The 20,283-nt window shown below is 38.4% G+C and overlaps 1 protein-coding gene across 1 annotated transcript in view; it reads left to right on the plus strand.

Moving 5' to 3' along the window:
- Positions 1-10,211, plus strand: part of DCC (DCC netrin 1 receptor) — a 1,314,656-nt gene extending 1,304,445 nt beyond the window's left edge. The window contains exons 28-29 of the mRNA XM_049901020.1: positions 4,596-4,738; positions 10,122-10,211. Of these exons, the coding sequence (XP_049756977.1) occupies positions 4,596-4,738; positions 10,122-10,211 (233 nt within the window). The remainder of the gene's footprint in view (positions 1-4,595; positions 4,739-10,121) is intronic.
- Positions 10,212-20,283: the final 10,072 nt, after the last annotated feature.

Consider the following 20,283-nt stretch of genomic DNA (forward strand, 5'->3'; position numbering starts at 1 on the left):
CCCTGCTTGAATTCCTTCATTATAAGCCATTTACTTGTTCTCATGTCACTCTCTCTATAGGTACCTATGTTAGAGTGAATCGATTTGCAGTACATGTTAAGCGTACATTGTGTGTGTGTGGCTAAGGGCTGAATTGTAAAATTTTCAGAAGTAGCTTAATTTCTCAAAAAAGTTTTAAAAACAAACCATGAAAAATTAATAACTCAAGTAAATTTTCTCATCAAGAGTACCTAAGTCAAAATTATATTAAAAAAATAAATAATAAGTGACATACAGAAAGAGTTAGTTGTTATCTTACAGCTGCTCTATTAATCATGGGACAGGGTAAGAGGTGTCCCATGGGAGATGCTAAACGGAACAGGTTTCTCTGGTCATAAAACTAAACTCAGGCTTAGGAAGAACATGGCGAGCATTCTAGAACGAAATACAAATATAATTTAGGTAATATCACTCAAAGTCGGGGTTCAACAGATACATTCCCAATGTTCACCAGTACTCTATGAGAATTCTCTTTAAACATTGTGCCTGTACTTAAATAATCATCAAAAACACTAATGCAACTTGCACATGCTGGAGCATCTGGGGGCCATTTGCTAGTATCTCCCAGCCAGGATTTTTAGTGCCTGCCTTTCTCATAGAGTTTACAGCTAGATTGGCACCAGGAACACTGTGTTTATAGGCAGAGGTTAGAGAGAAAAGGATAGAGGTACATTTAATACACAGATGGTTTGTTCACACCCAGTGAGAACCAGCTGACGTTACGAGGCTTTGTAAGGATGAAGGTTTGCCTGTCTTTCAACTAGAGAAAATTGATGGTGAAAACTGAGCATATACCACCAACTCAAAATGACTTGGCACAGCCAAGAACCTATTGCCATCACACAGTACCAAATTCATGTGACGGCTTCATTTCAGCCCAACACCCCATTCATCACATTCAATTAATGATGTTAATTCCATTTGCTCTAGTTTTATAGGACTTTTTAAATTTCATTTCAATTCTGTTCTGGTCTTAGAGCATAGTATTAGAGCTACAGATTTATGACGTTTATGCCAAGTTTTGTGTTTGTGTTTCCTTAAATAACACTGTAATAAAAACAATCTGAGTTAGTGATGAAATTTCTTAGAGTTTTGGTTTTTATCTTTAAATAAAAACTCAACTATGAAAAAAGATGCTGCAATAAATAGTTTTTACCCTCACGTTGCTTACAGTCTTTGAACTAGATTGCATGTCCTTTTTCATTGTTTCTTCAAAACTTCCATTTCAGTTGAATGGGCTGGATTGATATATTAGTGATAAACCTTAATTTGTTCAGTGGAATGATATAGATTGTGGTGCAAACTCTTACCTGTGCCTGTCTTTTTCTAAATGTGTGAACTTGGACACACTTAATTTCTTTCTACTCTGGCATCCTTATATGTAAACTGGGGAAGATAATACTTAAAATGGTTATTTTCACAATAAAATAACAATAGTATTAAATAAAATTTAGTTGATTAAAAATAAAGAAGTTGCTATGACAATTGAAAAGTTAAAATAATAATTAAAAAGTAAAAATAAATTTTTAATATAAAATATTAATAAAAATTAGGCCTCTTTGGACAAATTACTAGGTACCAGGTACTTTATATACATAATCTTACTTACTCCTCATAAATTATTATCATCTTTATGTACAGATAAAGAAATAGTCCAAGGCAAGTTGTTCATTTATCAAGTTGTTAGATTACCAAGTTATTAGCTGGTAGTTGAGCTTCCAGGATATTAATGTGGCTTAGACAGATTGCAAATCCCAAATCCTTCTCCACCATATTAGTACAGCCAGAATGCTCTTTAGAAGCCAGGATGGCAAGACTTTGCCTTACTTACTTTGGACATGTTATCAGGAGGGACCAGTCCCTGGAGAAGAACATCATGCTTGGTAAAGTAGAGGGTGAGCAAAAATGAGGAATGTCCTCCACAAGATGGACTGACACAGTGGCTGTAACAATCGGCTCGAACATAACAATTGTGAGGATGGCACAGGACTGGGCAGTGTTTTGTTCTGTTGTACATAGGATCACTATGAGTCAGAACCAACCTGATGGCACCTAAGAAAAACAACAACACATATTGCCTAAAATGAAAATAAAGTGATTACCATAGGCCTGGTGCTTAGTAGGCACTTGATAAATACTATTTCCTCTCTTAAGAAAATGATTTATGTTTCTCATGTCTCTATATCTCTTCTAACTGAAGAAAAATAGGCTGTTCATCTGAGCTGCCAAAAACATAAGATCACCCTCTAGTGAAAAATCACTCCAACTGCAGACTTTTGACCCCTAAAGCTTAAGAAAAGAATGAAAGGGTATAAACACAGATGAATTACATGCTTGACCAGTATGAGAAAATGTTCTTTCTATATTGGGATCTTGGTTACAATGCTAAGAATGACAAAACTCCTTAGGTATATGAGATATATTAACTGATTTGGTAAGCCTTTTTAAAATTTTTATTTTAAGCTATGGGGGAAAAGTTATATTACTTCTATTAGCTAAGCAAGGATCTATAAGGCAAATTTCAGACCCAAAAAGAAAAAGGTAGCCATTGTTTATAGCAGACAGTCATGCCATCTGGTAGAAACTCAGCAGTTTCTCAAATGATGTTTGTAAGCAATATAAAGTCTTTTATTGAAAAAAGCAATACTGATCAAGGCAGAATTATATCACTTTTTTCCCCCAAAAAAGAAAATTAGTAATGAGATTCTATCAGGTTGGCCAGGAGGGACTTTGCTTTACTGTAACATCTAATACTCATTTATAGATTCGAGTGGCTGACTTTTTTTTTTATTTATTTTATTTTTTTGGTTTTATTCCATAAAGATTTTAAGGAATATGAAAAACAAGATGCCATCAACCTAAAAGGAAGAATGACTGATTATTTGGAAGCAAATAAAGTTAGATTTTTGTCTCAAGGACTTCATACAAAATATATTCCACATGAATTAAAGAGGGTTATTTGGCATTATCTCTAAAGACTGAAAATGTGGTTACTCAGCAGTACCATTTCATAGCAGCATTGTTCAGTTAAGGGAAATTGAAAAGAACCTATATGTCCATCAATACAGGACTGATTAAATAAAATATAGTATATTCCTATAATAATATAAAAAAAAGATATCCATGATCTTTGGTAATAAAAGCATCGAGCAGGACTTCTTTTGTTAAAAGAAAAGGTAACATAATGGTTAAGAGTATGCCTTTGGGATGCAGACTGCAGAGTTTGAGTCCCAGATCCACCACTTTCTGGCACGGTAACTTGAGTGAGGTTACTTAGCCTTTCTATGTCTAAATTTCCTTATTGATAAAAATGGAGAGAAAAATAGAACCAACTAGTAGGTTTCTTAAAAAAAAAAAAATCTGTTGCCATGAAGTTGATTCTGACTCATAGCAACCCTTTAGGACTGAGTAGAACTGCCCCATAGAGTTTCCAAGGAGTGGCTGGTGCATTTGAACTGCCAGCCTTTTGGTTAGCAGATGAGCTCTTAATCTTTGCACCACCAGGGCTCCAGTAGCTTTCTTAGGAAGGTGAAATTAATTTTTTTTAAACTTTTATTAAGCTTCAAGTGAAAGTTTACAAATCCAATCAGTCTGTCACATATAAGTTTACATACATCTCACTCCCTACTCCCACTTGCTCTCCCCCTATTGAGTCAGCCCTTTCAGTCTCTCCTTTCGTGACAATTTTGCCAGCTTCCCTCTCTCTCTATCCTCCCATCCCCCCTCCAGACAAGAGATGCCAACACAATCTCAAGTGTCCACCTGATATAATTAGCTCACTCTTCATCAGCATCTCTCTCCCACCCGCTGACCAGTCCCTTTCATGTCTGATGAGTTGTCTTCGGGGATGGTTCCTGTCCTGTGCCAACAGAAGGTCTGGGGAGCATGGCCGCCGGGATTCCTCTAGTCTCAGTCAGACCATTAAGTATGGTCTTTTTATGAGAATTTGGGGTGTGCATCCCACGGATCTCCTGCTCCCTCAGGAGTTCTCTGTTGTGCTCCCTGTCAGGGCAGTCATCGATTGTGGCCGGGCACCAACTAGTTCTTCTGGTCTCAGGATGATGTAGGTCTCTGGTTCATGTGGCCCTTTCTGTCTCTTGGGCTCTTAGTTGTCGTGTGACCTTGGTGTGGCTGACTTTTCTAACTCTACAAATTTTCCCTGCTTCTGTTACACAATTTAGGGCCTATTTAGGTGGCTTAGCACAGAGCCTCTGGTCCAAAGCTGAGACTGGCACCAAATGAGTTTGCCTGACACTTTATAAGATGTAATGAAAAGTCCGGAGCTACCAAGCAGCCTTTCACAGTGTGATTTGGAAACCCACTTGAAATTACATATGACTAGTGGAGCTTCATCTGGAGAGGGCTAATCAGAATTTGTCTTCCATTCAGTAGAAATAAAATGAGCCCATTCGTCGTGTCAGAATTCGTCTCTATTCTACAGAATGAACAATAACCTAAAATCAGTGCCTTCCACTGGATTCGGCTTACACGCTTGAGAGATTGTTCCCCAGAATGTTTTATACATTACTTTTATCACTCTGTGTCTTTTATTTCAGGCCCTACTCTTCCCAAGACTCACGTTAAAACAGCCTCTCTTGGGCTGGCTGGAAAGGCAAGATCCCCTTTGCTTCCTGTGTCTGTGCCAACAGCCCCCGAAGTGTCTGAAGAGAGCCACAAACCATCAGAGGACCCAGCCAATGTAAGAGCATCCTTCAAATCCATTCTGTGGCAAGGGAAGCACTGACCCCCAGCCATTGTTTTTCTTATTGCTATTTGTTTTGTTCTGTTTTGCTGCAGTGGAATACTAAGAGAAAAAAACTTTAAGGGAAAAATTTATACTGGGGACTTAGTTAAATGAAACATTTAATGGGCATTTGAAGGCAGTCTTCAAGACACAGCTGCAGAATATGTGACTTTTGCCAGTGCTTTAAACATATGTTAAGTGACCCCAAATAGATCTTATTTTTGCTGACCTTAAAATTCCAGGAGGCCTACACTGTTCAGGTAGATGATAGATAGATAGATGGATAGATAGATGGATAGATAGATGGATAGATAGATAGATGATAGATAGATAGATAGATAGATAGATAGATAGATAGATAGATAGATAGATGATAGATAGATAGATAGAGAGATAGAGAGATAGATAGAGAGATAGATGATAGAGAGAGATAGATGATAGATAGATAGATAGATAGATAGATAGATAGATAGATAGATAGATAGATAGATAGATAGATAGATAGATAGATAGATAGATAGATAGATAGATAGATAGATAGATAGATAGATAAATATGAATATGGGTATAGATATAGTTTATATGCATTATACATAGGACATATAAATAATATGAACAGTATAAGTCTCATGGGGTTTTAGAGTAGTCTGTGTGTGTGTGTGTGTGTGTGTCACTATGAGTCAAAATCGACTCAATGGCATTGGGTTTGGTTTTTGGTTTTTTTGATGTGTGTGTGTGTGTGTGTTCACTTAGAAGTGAAGATGGTGAGGCGTCAACTCACTTACTTTGGACATGTCATCAGGAAAGACCAAAGGCTAGAAAAGGACATCATCATGTTTGATAAATTAGAGAACCAAAGAAAATGAAGGATTCCAAAAAGATGGATTGACACGATAGCCACAATAATGGACTCAAGAATAGTAACAACCATGAAGATGGTGCAGGGCTGGTCAATGTATCATTTGGTTATACATAAGGTCACCATGAGTCAGAGCCAACTCACAGCAACTAACAACAATAAATACGTGTATGTGTGTGTATATATATGTGTGTGTATTTCCTTTCAAAAGGATAAAATACCTTGGCATATACAGAAATAAGACTAAAATTAAACAAATAGTAACAAAAAGCTGTATTCTGAGGAGTTTCTGAATGGTTATCATGCATGTTACTTCTAAAATCATAAAGATGCCTAGAAATATAAAATTGAGAAGAAGAAATTACAAAATGAAGAGATGAAGAGTTTAAGAACAGCAGAAGGGATTGACATATTTAGAAAATAAGGACAGAAAATTAAATTATTTATTAAGAGAAAAAGTTATTTCCCAAGGGATGAAACTAAAAAGTGATCAATAGAAAATTCGGAAGGAAAAATATATAGAAAAAAAAATCAAAAATACATCTTCAAAAATATCCATTATAAAGGAGATTCAGAAAGTGTTCCCTAAAGACAGCTATTTAGAAAACTCTAGAGTGTTTCTGAATATAATTCAAGAGGAAACATTTTAAAGAAGGCTAAGGAAACAACATATCAAAAAAAAAAAAAGTACCCTGAAAAATGAAGGGACTGGAAGAGTGAATTTAAAATTCTATTTTATGATTGCGTTAAGATTTTTTTCAACCTATATTTTGAAATGAAAATATATCTGCTACACTTCTACTAGCTTCTGTTTTCTTCATGCACAGATGGAGATTTCTGCAAAGTTTGCAAATAATATATTAATAAAGAAAATTGTAGCACTATCAAGGAATAATTAGGTCACATATAATCAGTTCTATGTAAGCAGTGCAACTACCAGTTTTAACTTACCAAATTATTATTTTTTTTTTGTATTCTAGTTGTTGTCAAAGAAGAAAGGATCATCTTATTTGAATCAAGGACATTTTTTTTTCTTGATTTGATTGTTTTCAATACCACAAACAATCAAATATTTTAGCTACATAGAAGCCCAGGAATATGTATATTCATACGTGTGTGTATGTTTGGCGGAAGCGTGTTATATACTTAACACACATTTTTTAATATTTATAAAATATTCAAATATATAAGAATCTAATGCACTACTTTGTCAGAATGTAGTTGTCTATTGAAATACTTGCTTAGTCCCAAAGTTTGTGGCCAGATCTCAAATTAAGACAAACTCTTTTAAATTTCTATAATGTATCTCATCTCATAAGGAATCGTAGCAAGTGGTTCATTTTGCATTTGGTTGATTCTGAAGAGTGACAGGAGCCCCAGTAGCACAGTGGTTAAGAGCTTAACTGCTAACCAAAAGGCTGGCAGTTCGAATCTGCCAGCTGCTCCTTGGAAACCCTATGGGGCAGTTCTACTGTTAGGGTTAGGATGACTCAGAATCCACTCGACAGCAACAAGTTTTTATTTATTTATTTTTGGTTAAAGAGTGACAGCTAAGAGATATAGTATTAAGATAAGTAGAAATATATATTAAAGGAAGTAGAAATACATATTAAAGGAAATAGAAATATGGGACGAATAATCTAGAATAGCACCATCATATAGAAATATAATGGTTGACACATATGCAATTTAAAATTTGTAATAGCCACTTTAAAAGAAATAAAAATAAATAAGTGGATTAATTTTAATAATATCTTTCATCTAACCTGATATTCTAAAATATTATAATTTGATCATGCAGTTTAAAAGTTGTTAATAGGATATTAACTTTTTTTAACTTAATCCTCAGAATCCAGTGTGTATTTTCTATGTATAGCCGCATTTCAAGAACTTAATGGTCACAGGTGGGTTGTTGTTCTTAGGTGCCACGGAGTCAGTTCCAATTCATAGCAACCCTATGCACAACAGAATGAAACACTGCTCACTCCTGCACCATTCTCACAATCATTGCTATGCCTGAGCTCACTGTTGCAGCCACTGTGTTAATCCATCTTGTTGAGAGTCTTCCTCTTTTTTGCTGATCCTCTACTTTACCAAGTGTGATGTTCTTCTCCAGGGACTGGTCCCTCCTGATAACATGTCCAAAGTAAGTGAGACGAAGTCACACCGTCATCACTTCCAAGGAGCACTCTGGCTGTAATTCTTCCAAGACAGTTTTGTTCTTTCTTCTAGCAGTCCATGGTATATTCAATATCTTTCACCATCACCATAATTCAAAGGCATCGATTCTTCTTCGGTCTTCCTTATTCATTGTCCAGCATTCGTATGTATGTAAGGTGATTGAAAATACCATGGCTTGGGTCAGGCATACCTGAGTGCTCAAGGTAAAATCTTTGCTTTTTAATACTTTAAAATGGTCTTTTGCAGCAGATTTGTCCAATGCAATATGTTGGTTGATTTCCTGACTGCTGCTTCCATGGGCATTGATTGTGGATTCAAGTAAAATGAAATCCTTGACAACTTCAATCTTTTCTCCATTTATCATGATGTTGTTTATTGGTCCAGTTGTGAGGATTTTTGTTTTCTTTATGTTGAGGTGTAATCCATACTGAAGGCTGTGGTCTTTGATCTTCATCAGTAAGTTTCAAGTCCTCTTCACTTTCAGCAAGCAAGGTTGTGTCATCTGCATATCACGGGTTGTTAATGAGTCTTCCTCCAATCCTGATGCCGTGTTTTTCTTCATATAGTCCAGCTTCTGAGATTATTTGCTCAGCATACAGATTAAATAGGTATGGTGGAAGGATGCAAGCCTGATACACACCTTCCAGGATTTTAATGGTTAGCATATTACACAATGGAGACCTAGATAATTAAAAAAAAAAAAAACCCAGACAACTAAGAAAACATTTTGGGAAATGAGTTCTCATGTAATTACCTCACTTCAACTTCCTTTCTCGTGAATAGACCAGCCTTTGAGCCAAATTGGCTGTTTTTCAGTCCTCATTTAGCCCTTAAGATTGTATAGTATATGACCAAATCACCCACTGTACATGCTGAGATTCCTATGAGAAGTGCCATTTCCAACATGTTTTATCCATGTTTTGAGCTGTTTCTTTGGGCCTGGAGTGACATTGTGTTAATTTTTCTACACAATTTCTGTCAGTGATCCAGGGCCTAGATACATGTTTCTGACCTTGGTGCAGAGCAATTCTTCCTGGTCTACATGGAGCGAGAAATCGTGGCACAGACCACATTGGCTCAATAATTTAATCAGTCAAATTGGCTAGCCAAGAATAATCAAGTAGGGCATGTCTGTATCAGTCAAAAGAATAGACATCAAAAAAGAAAAAAAGGAAACTAACATTTATTGAGCAGTTATCACTGGGCATGCACTGACTTGTTGAATCCTACCAAAAACCCAATGAGTCAAGCATTGCTCTTCCCATTTGACAACAACAACAAAAAAAAGCAGACTGGCTCAACAAATAAAACAACAAGTATATAAAAGAACTGGACTTTAGCTCAATACGACTGTCTTTGTGCCTTTCTTCCTCATTTCCCCAACTGGCAGACCACCAAAGTTACTTAGGACGTTTCTTTAGAAAATAAAGATTTGTAAGATTTCTATGTCCTTGCATACTTACTGGATCAGAAATCCTGAAGTTTCTGTGATAACTAGTAATCCAGTATTATTTACTAATGACATGATACTAGTGACTCAGACTGAGTGTGAGTTACAGAGAGTATTTCACTAAGATTTCTGCGGTTTAGCCTCTTCTATTTACTATTCAAATCTTACCAACAAGGCTCCCATCACATCCATGCATACAGTTGACTCTGGTTTGAGCTATGAATTTTGGCTCTACATGCAAATTAAAGTCATAACCCACAGACCTTTCCTTGGTCAAAGTAAAGCCCATCAAGCTCCCGCAGAAAAATGTGTGTGTGTTGTGTTACAAAGAGAAGACTAGTGATGTAAATTCTAATCATATCCTGATTGGTTACCTACTGAGAGGAAAAAGAATTAACATATTGATATTCACCTTGTTCCAGACACTTTGATTGTCACTAAGCATGTCATAGAGGATGCTCAGAAATAGCCTAGAAAATAGATAAAATTGTCATCATTTTATAGGTGAGGAAAACCATGTATCAGAGAGATTCACTCACTTGTCCAAGACCATACTGCCAGTGATTAGAAGAACTTGATTTGAAACAGGATCTTTTGGACTCTAAAGCCTTTTTCTTATTGAAGAGATGAAGTCATGAAACAACAAGCAGCCAGTCATCATTACCTCTTATATTACCAGCACCTTCATGTAATCAGTGTATTCTGCAGTCAACCTGGACTATGGGCCACTGTGGGAGACTTGGGAATTCAGACAGGGTGAACCAACTAGACTTGGCCCCTGCCTTCGTGAAAGGAGTGTATTGATATTCACCTGTACCAATACTTTGCTCTTGTTCTTCTCTCTGTAGGTGTATGAACAGGATGATTTGAGTGAGCAAATGGCAAGTTTGGAAGGGCTAATGAAGCAACTTAATGCCATCACAGGCTCGGCCTTTTAACTCATATTGCCGAATTGAAGAGGTGGATTTTCCAGGAACGTCGCAGCATACCAATTACCCATAAGCAGCACACCTGTGTCCAAGAACTCTCACCAGTGTACAGGTCAACCCCCAGGAACACTCAGTTAAGGAAGATCCAGAAGTAGTTCAGAAGGAATAAACATTCCTTCTTTCATAGGTGTCAGGAATGTTTAAACGACAACCATGGGGTCCCAAAACAAACGCAACCATGTGTCCTTACTGCAATGTCAGAGCTGAAGCTGCTAGAATAGTCCTGGGTCTTTGCCGCTGCAGTGACCACACCATCATAACTAATGCCTATGTTTTACTCTGTCGAAGCCTGTCATTTCCTTTCTGTGTAGGTCTAGTCTTACAAAATGCAAGTGCATCACTTAAGCCTGTATCATGCCACGGTTTATCAGTGTAGGCTCACTACTTTGTTTTCAACTTTAAAGTACAAAGCACTCATAGGAATTCTCTCACTACATAGCACCAAAGGGTTGGATGTTTTCCTGACAGCACAAAAAGCAAATAAACAAACAAAAGGCAGCAAATGCCCACGTTTTGTAACTCAGTCATTCATCTCACACAAGTGGTGGATATTAGCAAGGGGCTGTAAAATTGATCCATTTTTGCAAGTATTTGTAAATCCACCCTTGGTTAACATTTATGCCTAGAGAACAAGGAACATAAAAACCCACAACTAATGGCATCCTGCCAGCAGCAGTACATTTCTGGAAAGAGGATACATATGCAATCTTCTCAGACACAGTAATTATGTGCTTAAGCTTGTAATGCAACACTTCAATTTGGGTGGCTTTTGCGCCATACCCACACTGTGATGACATTTCAAAGCTTCACCAAGGCCATCTTCCTCAGGGGCCTGAGAGGCTGGCCGAGAGAGGCAGGCTGGAAGAATTTCCTCCTTGAGTTCCCCTTGGCAGCCAGGCTGGGGTGAGGTGGCCAAGTCCACACGCAGCAAGGCCTCCTGGCCAGTGACCTCTTTCCCCCACTGTGGAAATGGCACTATCTGAGAGCAGGCCCTTAGGAAGAGAAGGAAAATGGAACCCAGTTTCCAACAGTGGCTTCTCTTGAGGAGTGCCGATTTCTGCCAACAGTGATCTCACTGACTTAGATAGGCCAACATTACCAAGGGGCGACCACCAGACCCTGTTGCCAAGGAAACCTGCTACCCCATGCCTGTGTCTGGTCAGGGAGGATCAGAGGGGAAGCCACCACTCATTTGACACCTGACACATCATAAATCCAGTGGCAACTTTTCAAAGCAGCGTCTTCATTGTAGGCTAGGATTTTAAACTTCCATTGCCAAGTTTATCTACAGCTTGGAACTAGCTGAAATTCAGACCATTTTGTGCACACCCTTTTAGTTTCTGAATTTGCAGCTGCATTTGGAGTTAATCCCTGTTTATGCAGCTGAATTGCCAAAAGGGAGCTAGTTTGCATATTTATCAGTTAGGTGACTTGAAAACCCAATAAGAGAGTTTTAGCTGAGTTATTCCTTTCAGCTCTGCCTTTGATTTCAAGCTTGAGTAGGTCATAATTTTAAAAGAGCATGGAAGGGATAGGATCTTTACAACCTAATAGCTCCTTTTATTAAGTGGGTAATTATATTTGAATCCCTGAATGAAATATTTTGAGCAAAATGGCACTGTAACAGAAGTAATAATTCAGATTATTTTTTTACAGTTTTATGTCGGGAAGGAAATCTGACGTCAAAGAGAGGGCTTGTTCAAATGGTTCACTGGAAAGTCTGGTCCATTTGTGAAATCATTCCTTCAACAAGAGTGCGTGTTCGATTTACTAAGGCTTTCTGGAAGTCTTTCTGAAGAGCTATGTGATGTTATTCTATGGGGCAGATTGCTCTTGTTCAACATTTAGGCACTTAGGTAAACAACCCTTCGCTGACTCTGGAATAAGGCATTTGCTAACATAATATTGAATCCTGCAGACACAATCTATTACTTCAAAAGAGAAAATGTTCATTAGGTGAGTGTAACCTTCAGGAGGGTGGCCTTCTCTTTCTAATACTCACGAGAGAGGAACATTATCTGAAGTCATTCAACACTACTGCAGGGTGATTCTGAACTCAGTTTGGAATAGACTATAAATTTCAGATTTCATGGTATGAGTCACACCTTCATTCTGGAGAATGTAGCTGGGCAATCCAGAGAATTAGCATTTTCACAAAATCCTAGACCTCTGTAGTCAAGGTGGAAACCCTAGTGGCGTAGTGGTTAAGAGCTACGGCTGCTAACCAAAAGGTCAGCAATTTGAATCCCACCAGGTGCTCTTTGGAAACCATATGGGGCAGTTCTACTCTGCTCTATAGAGTCACTGTGAGTTAGAGTCAACTCCACGGCAATGGGGTTTGGTTTTTGGTAGTCAAGGTCAATGGCCTCAAGAAACAAAATGTTTAAAAAAATATTTTGAAAATGTTATGGTGAAACTTGGGAGAGCTGTAATGCAAGGGGACTGCGTTTTTTTCTCTGGGTCACACAACTTTTCCACCTTTCACAGGGTACAATTTTACCACTTTTCTACCACTCGTTTTAGTGGAAAAAATTTGAGTTTTCCTTCTCTGACAAGTTTCTACCTTACGCAGTATCTGATTTTTGTAGGTTTTATTGTAATTGTTTTTAGTGGGAGGTTTTCTGCCCGATGTTCTTGAAGCTTTCTTCATTAAACCAGTAAACCCAGTTGCTGTGGAGTAGACTCCAACTCATGGTGACCCTATGTGTGTCAGAGTAGAAATGGGTTCCAGAGGGCTTTCAGTTACTGATTTTTTGGATGTAGTTTGCCAGGCCTTTCTTCTGAGTCTCCTCTGGGTGGACTCCAACGGCTCCTTTAACAGCCTAATGTTAACCATTTGCACCACCCGGGGACTCCATTAAACAAATACAATGATTTATTTTAGTAATTGGCGATACTAATAAGTCTTAACTTCACGCCTTGATTGTCTGGCAGAATCCATTAAATACTCTGAAGAGGACTTAGTGTGATTTACCTGGTGATTTCAGTGTGCAGTGACTTCACCACAACTTCTGTACAACTCTGCCCTCCACCCCCCAAAATGGGTCACATGTGTGTGCAACTACCTGCTCGAGTTTTCCGATAACTCTTAAGTTTCCCAGTCCCCTATTCTCTTGACAAAAACGTGCCTGTGGATACTTTGAGGTAACATACTTGGGAAATGTTATCAGGAGGGATCAGCCCCTGGAGAAGGACATCAGGCTTGCCAAAGTAGAAGGTCAGCAAAAAAGAGGAAGACCCTCAATGAGATGGATTGACACAGTGGTTGTGACAGTGCAAACATAGCAACAATTGTGAGAATATCACAGGACCGTGCAGTGTTTCATTCTGCTGTGCATAGGGTCACTATGAGTCAGAGCCGGCTCGACAGCACCTAACAATAACAACAACAACAACTGTGAGGTAGTCTCTGTTTTGATCTTACTCAGAATGCAGTTCATGGACTCTTGAAAAAAAGTCAAGTATTTTCCTTTTAGAATTCATCCTAATAAAAAAAGTTATTTCCTTTCCTTTGGAACTTTCTGCATTTGTTAAACACAAAATTCAGATTATTCAAAATGTGTAAAGCATATTTGAATAATATTATAGCCAAAAGTTAAATATTTCCTACTGATTCACATTTAATAAGAAACCAGCCACAGAAGTCTCTTCATACAACAGAGCCATAAGCTTCTGGAATATTTAAATAATGGAACTTTACCTTTGGATATTATAAAATACATGCTCAATTGAAAAATCTGAAGAAAACATATCAAGCCAGTGATATGAGGTGAATTTATTAAGGCTTCCTGTTAGGGGATGGATATATTAGGTAATCTCTTCAAACTAAGGATTGTTCAAAATGAGATACATAATCAGTCCCCTGCCTTTGAACCAAAACAAAAAATTCAAACCCATGGCTGTGGAGTAGATTCTGACTCATGCAGTCTTCATGTGTTACAGAGTAGAACTGCTCCATAGGATTTTCTTGGCTGTAATCTTTATGGAAGCAGATTGCCAGACCTTCCCTGGTGCCATTGGGTGGGTTCGAACCACCTATCTTTAGGCTAGTGGCTAGTTGCAAACCTTTTGCACCACCCAGGGACATCCTTGGTCCAATTGCCATGGAATTGACTCATAAAGACCCTATAGGACAGAGTAGAAATGCCCCATAGGGTTTCCAAGGCCACAATCTTTATAGCAGCAGATTGCCACATCTTTCTCCCTCCAAGTGGCTGGTAGTTTGGAGCCACCGACCTTTCGGTTAGAACACTTTACCACTGCACCGCCAGGGCTCCTCCTGCCTAGATAAAATAGCAGCTGCAAAAAGGAGAGCTGCCCAGCATTTAACATGACTTTCCAGATACCATTCTGAAACTGTAAAGTTTGGCATTCATTGGCTTTTCCAAGAAAGAATTTCTAAGTACAGTTCTTTATGGAAGTCATGATAAAAACCAAAACCAAACCCATTGCCAATGAGTCAATTCTGACTCATAGCGACCCTAAAGGACAGAGTAGTACTGCCCCATAGGGTTTCCAAGGAGCGCCTGGTGGATTCGAACAGCAGATCTTTTGATTAGCAGCCGTAGCCCTTAACCACTATGCCACCAGGGCTTGGGGTTCTATCATAGCCTATGCTTAAAGATGGTTGCCAATTCTTATCCACCTTTTTGATCCTTCAGTTGACTTTGTTTAAATAAAGCATCTTAAGGTCTTCTTCAAATGTATTAGAGTATCTCAGACATGGCCCCTGGACTATAATTCCTACAAAAAAAGTTATCTCTAAAGATATCGCCTTACCATTTTATATAAAATTGCACCCCAGACCCAGATTTCTTGTGGTTTTGGAATGTCCATTTCTAGTCAATGTAAGAGAGAAAAATAAAACGATGCCCGAGTTTTGGGTGTGCTTAAAGGAAGCAAAATCACACAAACTTTCAAATAGATGTGGGGCAGAGTGGTTTCCCCTCCCTCACCCTGTTCATTTCCTGCACCCAAAGGTTGCCCTGAAGGCCAGCAGTTAGGCTCCTAGACAGCTCATAACCAATGTACGCAGCATAGAGAGGGCCCCCAATATTCTAGAGCTGCAAGAGGAGTCACACAATCAAATCTGCCTGCCTTAAAACAAACAAAAAAAGCTACTTTCCAAGCAACACTTTATTCATAATTTATGTTTCGCTAGTGGCTTTCAGAAACGAATTTAACATTGCGTGGAAAATCTTTCCACTTAATTCTAGTTTTTTTAATTAAATTGGATACTTTGGAAAATCATAGATAGTTTTAAGCTATTCCATGCCATTTAAAAAATACACAACCATGTCTCAATGCACTTTGCTTTCCAAATATCTGGTTCTGAAAATAAATGCCTGAGTATTTCCTGCTCAGCGAGGTAGTGGAGGAAACCAACACCATGCCCCTAGAAGCAAATGAAGATTGCTTCTGACCTGGGCTCTCTGTTGCCGCCATTGAATAATAATTCACTTAGCTGACTTCCAGTTGCACTCTCTGAAGGATTTGTTCCCTTGCTCTCAATAGAGAGTCTTTGTCCACTGTCATCCTATGATTTTCTGTTGGTTGGAGAGCAACAGCAAAACTCTACAAGATGTCATAAGCAAAGAGACATGGGCCAAGGGATCCACTGTGTGCTCAGTGTGTATTTTCAGATGCAAGGAAGGAATGTTGAGGAGGAGGAGAAATGCTGTTTTTTATTATCATAGGGTAAAACTGGCAATTCTGAACTTTGCAAATTGTCAGCTTGTTTGGGGAATGGGTGGGTGGGTACGGGGTGTACTTTTTATAAGTAATATTTAATTTATTATTTAGAGTGGCTTCTTTTTTGGATAATTTATGATAAAAAGGGAGATCTGGTTGGGAATCTAGATTCGGCTGTTAAAGCTGCAGTGTTCCATACCTCAGAGGGACTACTTTGGAAATGAATCGTCCATTGCTGAGTACGTGGATACGCTCAGGCAAAGCCTCCATGCTCCACCGTCGTCACCTGCTCCCTTTCCAGGGTCATTCAAACACAATACCACCAAACCGAAAATATCCTGATGGCATTTTGCAGATCAATGCTACCCATTCTCTCAAAGGGCTTTGCAATTCAAACAAATTGTTAGTGTGGTAGTGATACGTTTATTTGGTAGACATGGGTATACTACAGCTTTAACTAGCCTTAGTGGAAAAAGGAATTTTTTGTTGTTACAAAACACCTTTAAAAAAGGAGGTATTTTGCGCCTACAAAGAGTTTCTTTAAATTGTCAGACTCTAGCATTGTTAACCAAATTAGACTAGTGATTGCAATATTTAAGTGTCAATCTTGTTCTATGAGAAAGGAAACTTGCTTACAGTTTAAAACGACTGTTTCTACACATGATCTTGTATACTACTACACGAGGAAAAGGGGGTTTTGTAATCACTGTAGAACAGTCTCATATTCATTTTTTATAGAAATGGTATTCCAATGGTGCATTTTTTTGTTTAATAAATAAAGTTTTGATACAAAGTTCTCTCTGCGTATATTAAATGGCTGTCACTAAATGCTCCCAACCCAAACCCTACCTATCTATAGGCCTATACCTGCCTTAGGATACATACTGTCTTTTATTGATCAACATTGGTGGCAGAGGCTGCCCATATCTTACACCATTTTCATGCACATTCTCAACGTACTTTCAATCTCAAGAGCCAATAAAAAAAACAGTTGCTGTCACATCTACTCCAACTCATGGTGATCCCATGTGTGCAGAGTGGAGCCGTATTCCACAGGGCTTTCATGGCTGTGAACTTTTGGAAGCAGATCTCCAGGCCTTTTTTCTGAGGCACTTTTTCATGGGTCCCAACCAATAACTTTTCGGTTAATAGTTGAGCACTTAACCATTTGTACTACACAGGGACCTCCCCCCGCCCCCCTGCCCCAACAGCCAATGCTGTTGTGCTGTTGTCCATGGAGTCAATTCCAGCTTACGGCAACCCCATGTCTACAGAATAGAACTGCTTTATAGGGGTTTCAAGGCTGTGAGCTTTTGGAAGCAGATTGCCAGACCTGTCTCCTGAGGCACCTTTGGGAGTTTGAAATGCCAACCTTTTGGCTAGTAGTCCAGTTCTTAACCATTTGTGCCATCCAGGGTTACAGGAGTTGTTGCGCCTGTATCCATGGAAGAGCCAGAAATGCCTGGTGAATCCTTAACCAATGATCACAGGGCTAGGGTAGAATTCAACATTGTCAACACAAATGTTCATGTCAGAGTTGGGTTCCCAAGAGTTAACCCAAGACAAGACCCTCTATCATTGTTCCCATTTCAACACACCCACCTGAAACAAATGAAATACTCTCTCTACCTTCCAGATATCTCATTCTCATAGTATCAACACAGAACATGAGTACACATGTGTTGAACAATAGATAACTTTTTTTTTTTTTTTTAGTTACCATCAAGTTGACTCTGACTCATGGAAACCCTATGTGTGTCACAGTAGAACTGGGATCCATAGAGTTTTCAATGGCTGATTTTTTGGAAGTAGGTCACCAGACCTTTCTTCCAAGGTTCCTCTGGGTAGACTCAAATCTCCCACCTTTCAATGAGCTGCCCGGCCCCTTAGCCATTTGCACCACCCAGGGACTCCAATATATAGCTATGAGTATTACAAGGTTAAGTTGGGCAGGTAATATATCTTTTACGAGAAAGTCATGTATTAATTCAAGTTTTATTAACTCTTTTGGTCAAACAGAGAACTACTCAATAAGTTATTACTTCAAGCAATGCATCACAGCTGACAGAACAGGTGGGGACTTTGAAGGTCATCTAGCCCTTCCCATTTTCTTCAATCTATAATTATTCCACCTAGGGGGAAAAATACGCTTAAAGATTTCCAAATAGGGCAATTCCAGAGCCATTTTCTATAAAAGCTGATATTTATTCTAAGATTCTTAAAATATAAATATGTAACAGAAAGCATATTAAAGGAGATTGATATGCATGGAATGGAAGCAACCTATTTACCACAGTCTATTTTATTTCGGATATATATTACAGTATCATATTATGAAAAAAGTTGTGCTCCCACAGAAAGCTATCAAAGATGATTATCTCCATGGGAAATAGGTTATTTGAAGAAAGAGTGAATGGATTGCTGGTATCTGGCCTGGAGAGGAGAAAGTTTAGGGCTAAACTAACTACTCTCTCTGCTGCAAATATTTTTATGGGAAGGATTTTGAAGAGACCCTCGAATACTCTATGATGCTACAATGCAGATCAATACTAGACTATATCAATATGGAGGTAGGTGAATTTAATAAGTCTGGAAGAAAGGGGAAAACCAAAGAGGGCTGCCCAGAGCCAGGACCCAGAAAGGTTGATGATGCCTCTCTTTCATAAATTCAATTCATTGATTACTCATTTGTTCCATCTATTTTGACGAGTTTTAAAGACACGTCTATAACACTTAAATCCTATCATTTCTCTTCCTCATTTTTTCCCCATGTATTACTCTTTTCTAGAAACATTCTTTGCATTCTCTCAGTTGGTCATCTTCACGATTGCTTCAATTTGTTGAAAAGTAAAATCTGTCTTTTACTGCCTCCAAGAAGGTTTTTTTCCTGCTATTGCATTTTTAATTTTCTCACAGATCTTTTTTTCTTTACCCATCTCATTCTTCATTTCATTATGTTGTCTTTTGATCTCATCCTGTTATTGCTTCAACTATATTCCAATTCTATTTCATATAGTTGATATTTCTTCATACACGATGAACAATGCCAAGCAGTTTTATATAAAAGAACCTCCTGGTTTTGTAAAAGAATCAGCTTATGAACTGCTATATCTCATTACTTTTTCCTAGACTGAAGTATTTTTATAGGACTCAAGTTTTCTAAAATCCATTTGTTTACTCTCAAATAAAAGATCTATTGACATCAATGTGTGCCAACCCCCAGTGCATTTGAATTTCTCTTGGCCCCATTCCATGACCCCTTGTGTTCTGTAGACTCTTGTATGAGACATATCTAGACAGACAGTTATCCTACATAATCCAAGCAGTGTTCCCAGTGTCTCACTGGCTCTCGTCTAGTGTAACTCTGCTGAAACATATGGTGTCCTACGTGGCTCTCTGATTCATATGAAAAGGAGCAAAACTCAAGACTAAAAAGAGGCCAGATCTCTCCCTTACTCTATCCCTACCTATAATGCTGTAAAATGAGAAATTTACCCAAAATCATTAGTTCGCCTCTTATACTTTCTTCCCAGCTCTGTTCTGCCAGTTTGATGTAATCAGATGAATGGAGTGGAGACAGAGGCTAGAGGGAGGAAGAAGTAACACTGCTGAACGCCTAAGCTTTTTGAGACAGGTACATTCCTGCCTGGATTTTTTGGTTGATATAAATTTGCACTTCAGAACTGAAGATCATTTTGCCTAAGATAACTGGCTATATGGCAAGGATGGCACATCCATTCACCTCTTCTTAAACTTTTATTGTTTTATTCTTAGGTTGTTTTTGTTAGTTAAAGTCAAGTCAATTCTGACTCATGGCCACCATATATTTGGAGAGTAAAACTGCTCCATAGTTTTTTTAAGGCCGTGACCTTTCAGAATAAGATATCCAAGCCTGTCTTCTGAGGTATGTCTGGATGGGTTCAAACCACCAACCTTGCAGCTAGTAGTCCGACATTTAACCATTTATGCCATCTAGAGGCATTATAGGACTCTACTTCTATTGGCCTTTTAATGAATGAGAAAAACTAAAAAGTTTTCTGTATTTTTCAGAGTTTTATAATCAGTCCTGAGTTTCAATAATGATATCTGCTTCCCTTTCTCCTCCTCTTCTCCTAATATATATTTTTTCTGAGTCCATATTGTAATGGGAAACTCAGGTAAACTGTTGCATCTTTGGGCCCTGGTGGCACAGTGGTTAAGAGCTTCAGTGCTAACCAAAAGGTTGGTAGTTTGAATCCACCCGCTGCTCCTTGGAAACTCTATGCAGCAGTTCTACTTTGTCCCATAGGGTCACTATGTGTCAGAATCAACTTAATAGCAACAGGTCTGG

Source organism: Elephas maximus, chromosome 11, assembly GCF_024166365.1.
Source record: "Elephas maximus indicus isolate mEleMax1 chromosome 11, mEleMax1 primary haplotype, whole genome shotgun sequence".
Lineage (NCBI taxonomy): Eukaryota > Metazoa > Chordata > Mammalia > Proboscidea > Elephantidae > Elephas > Elephas maximus.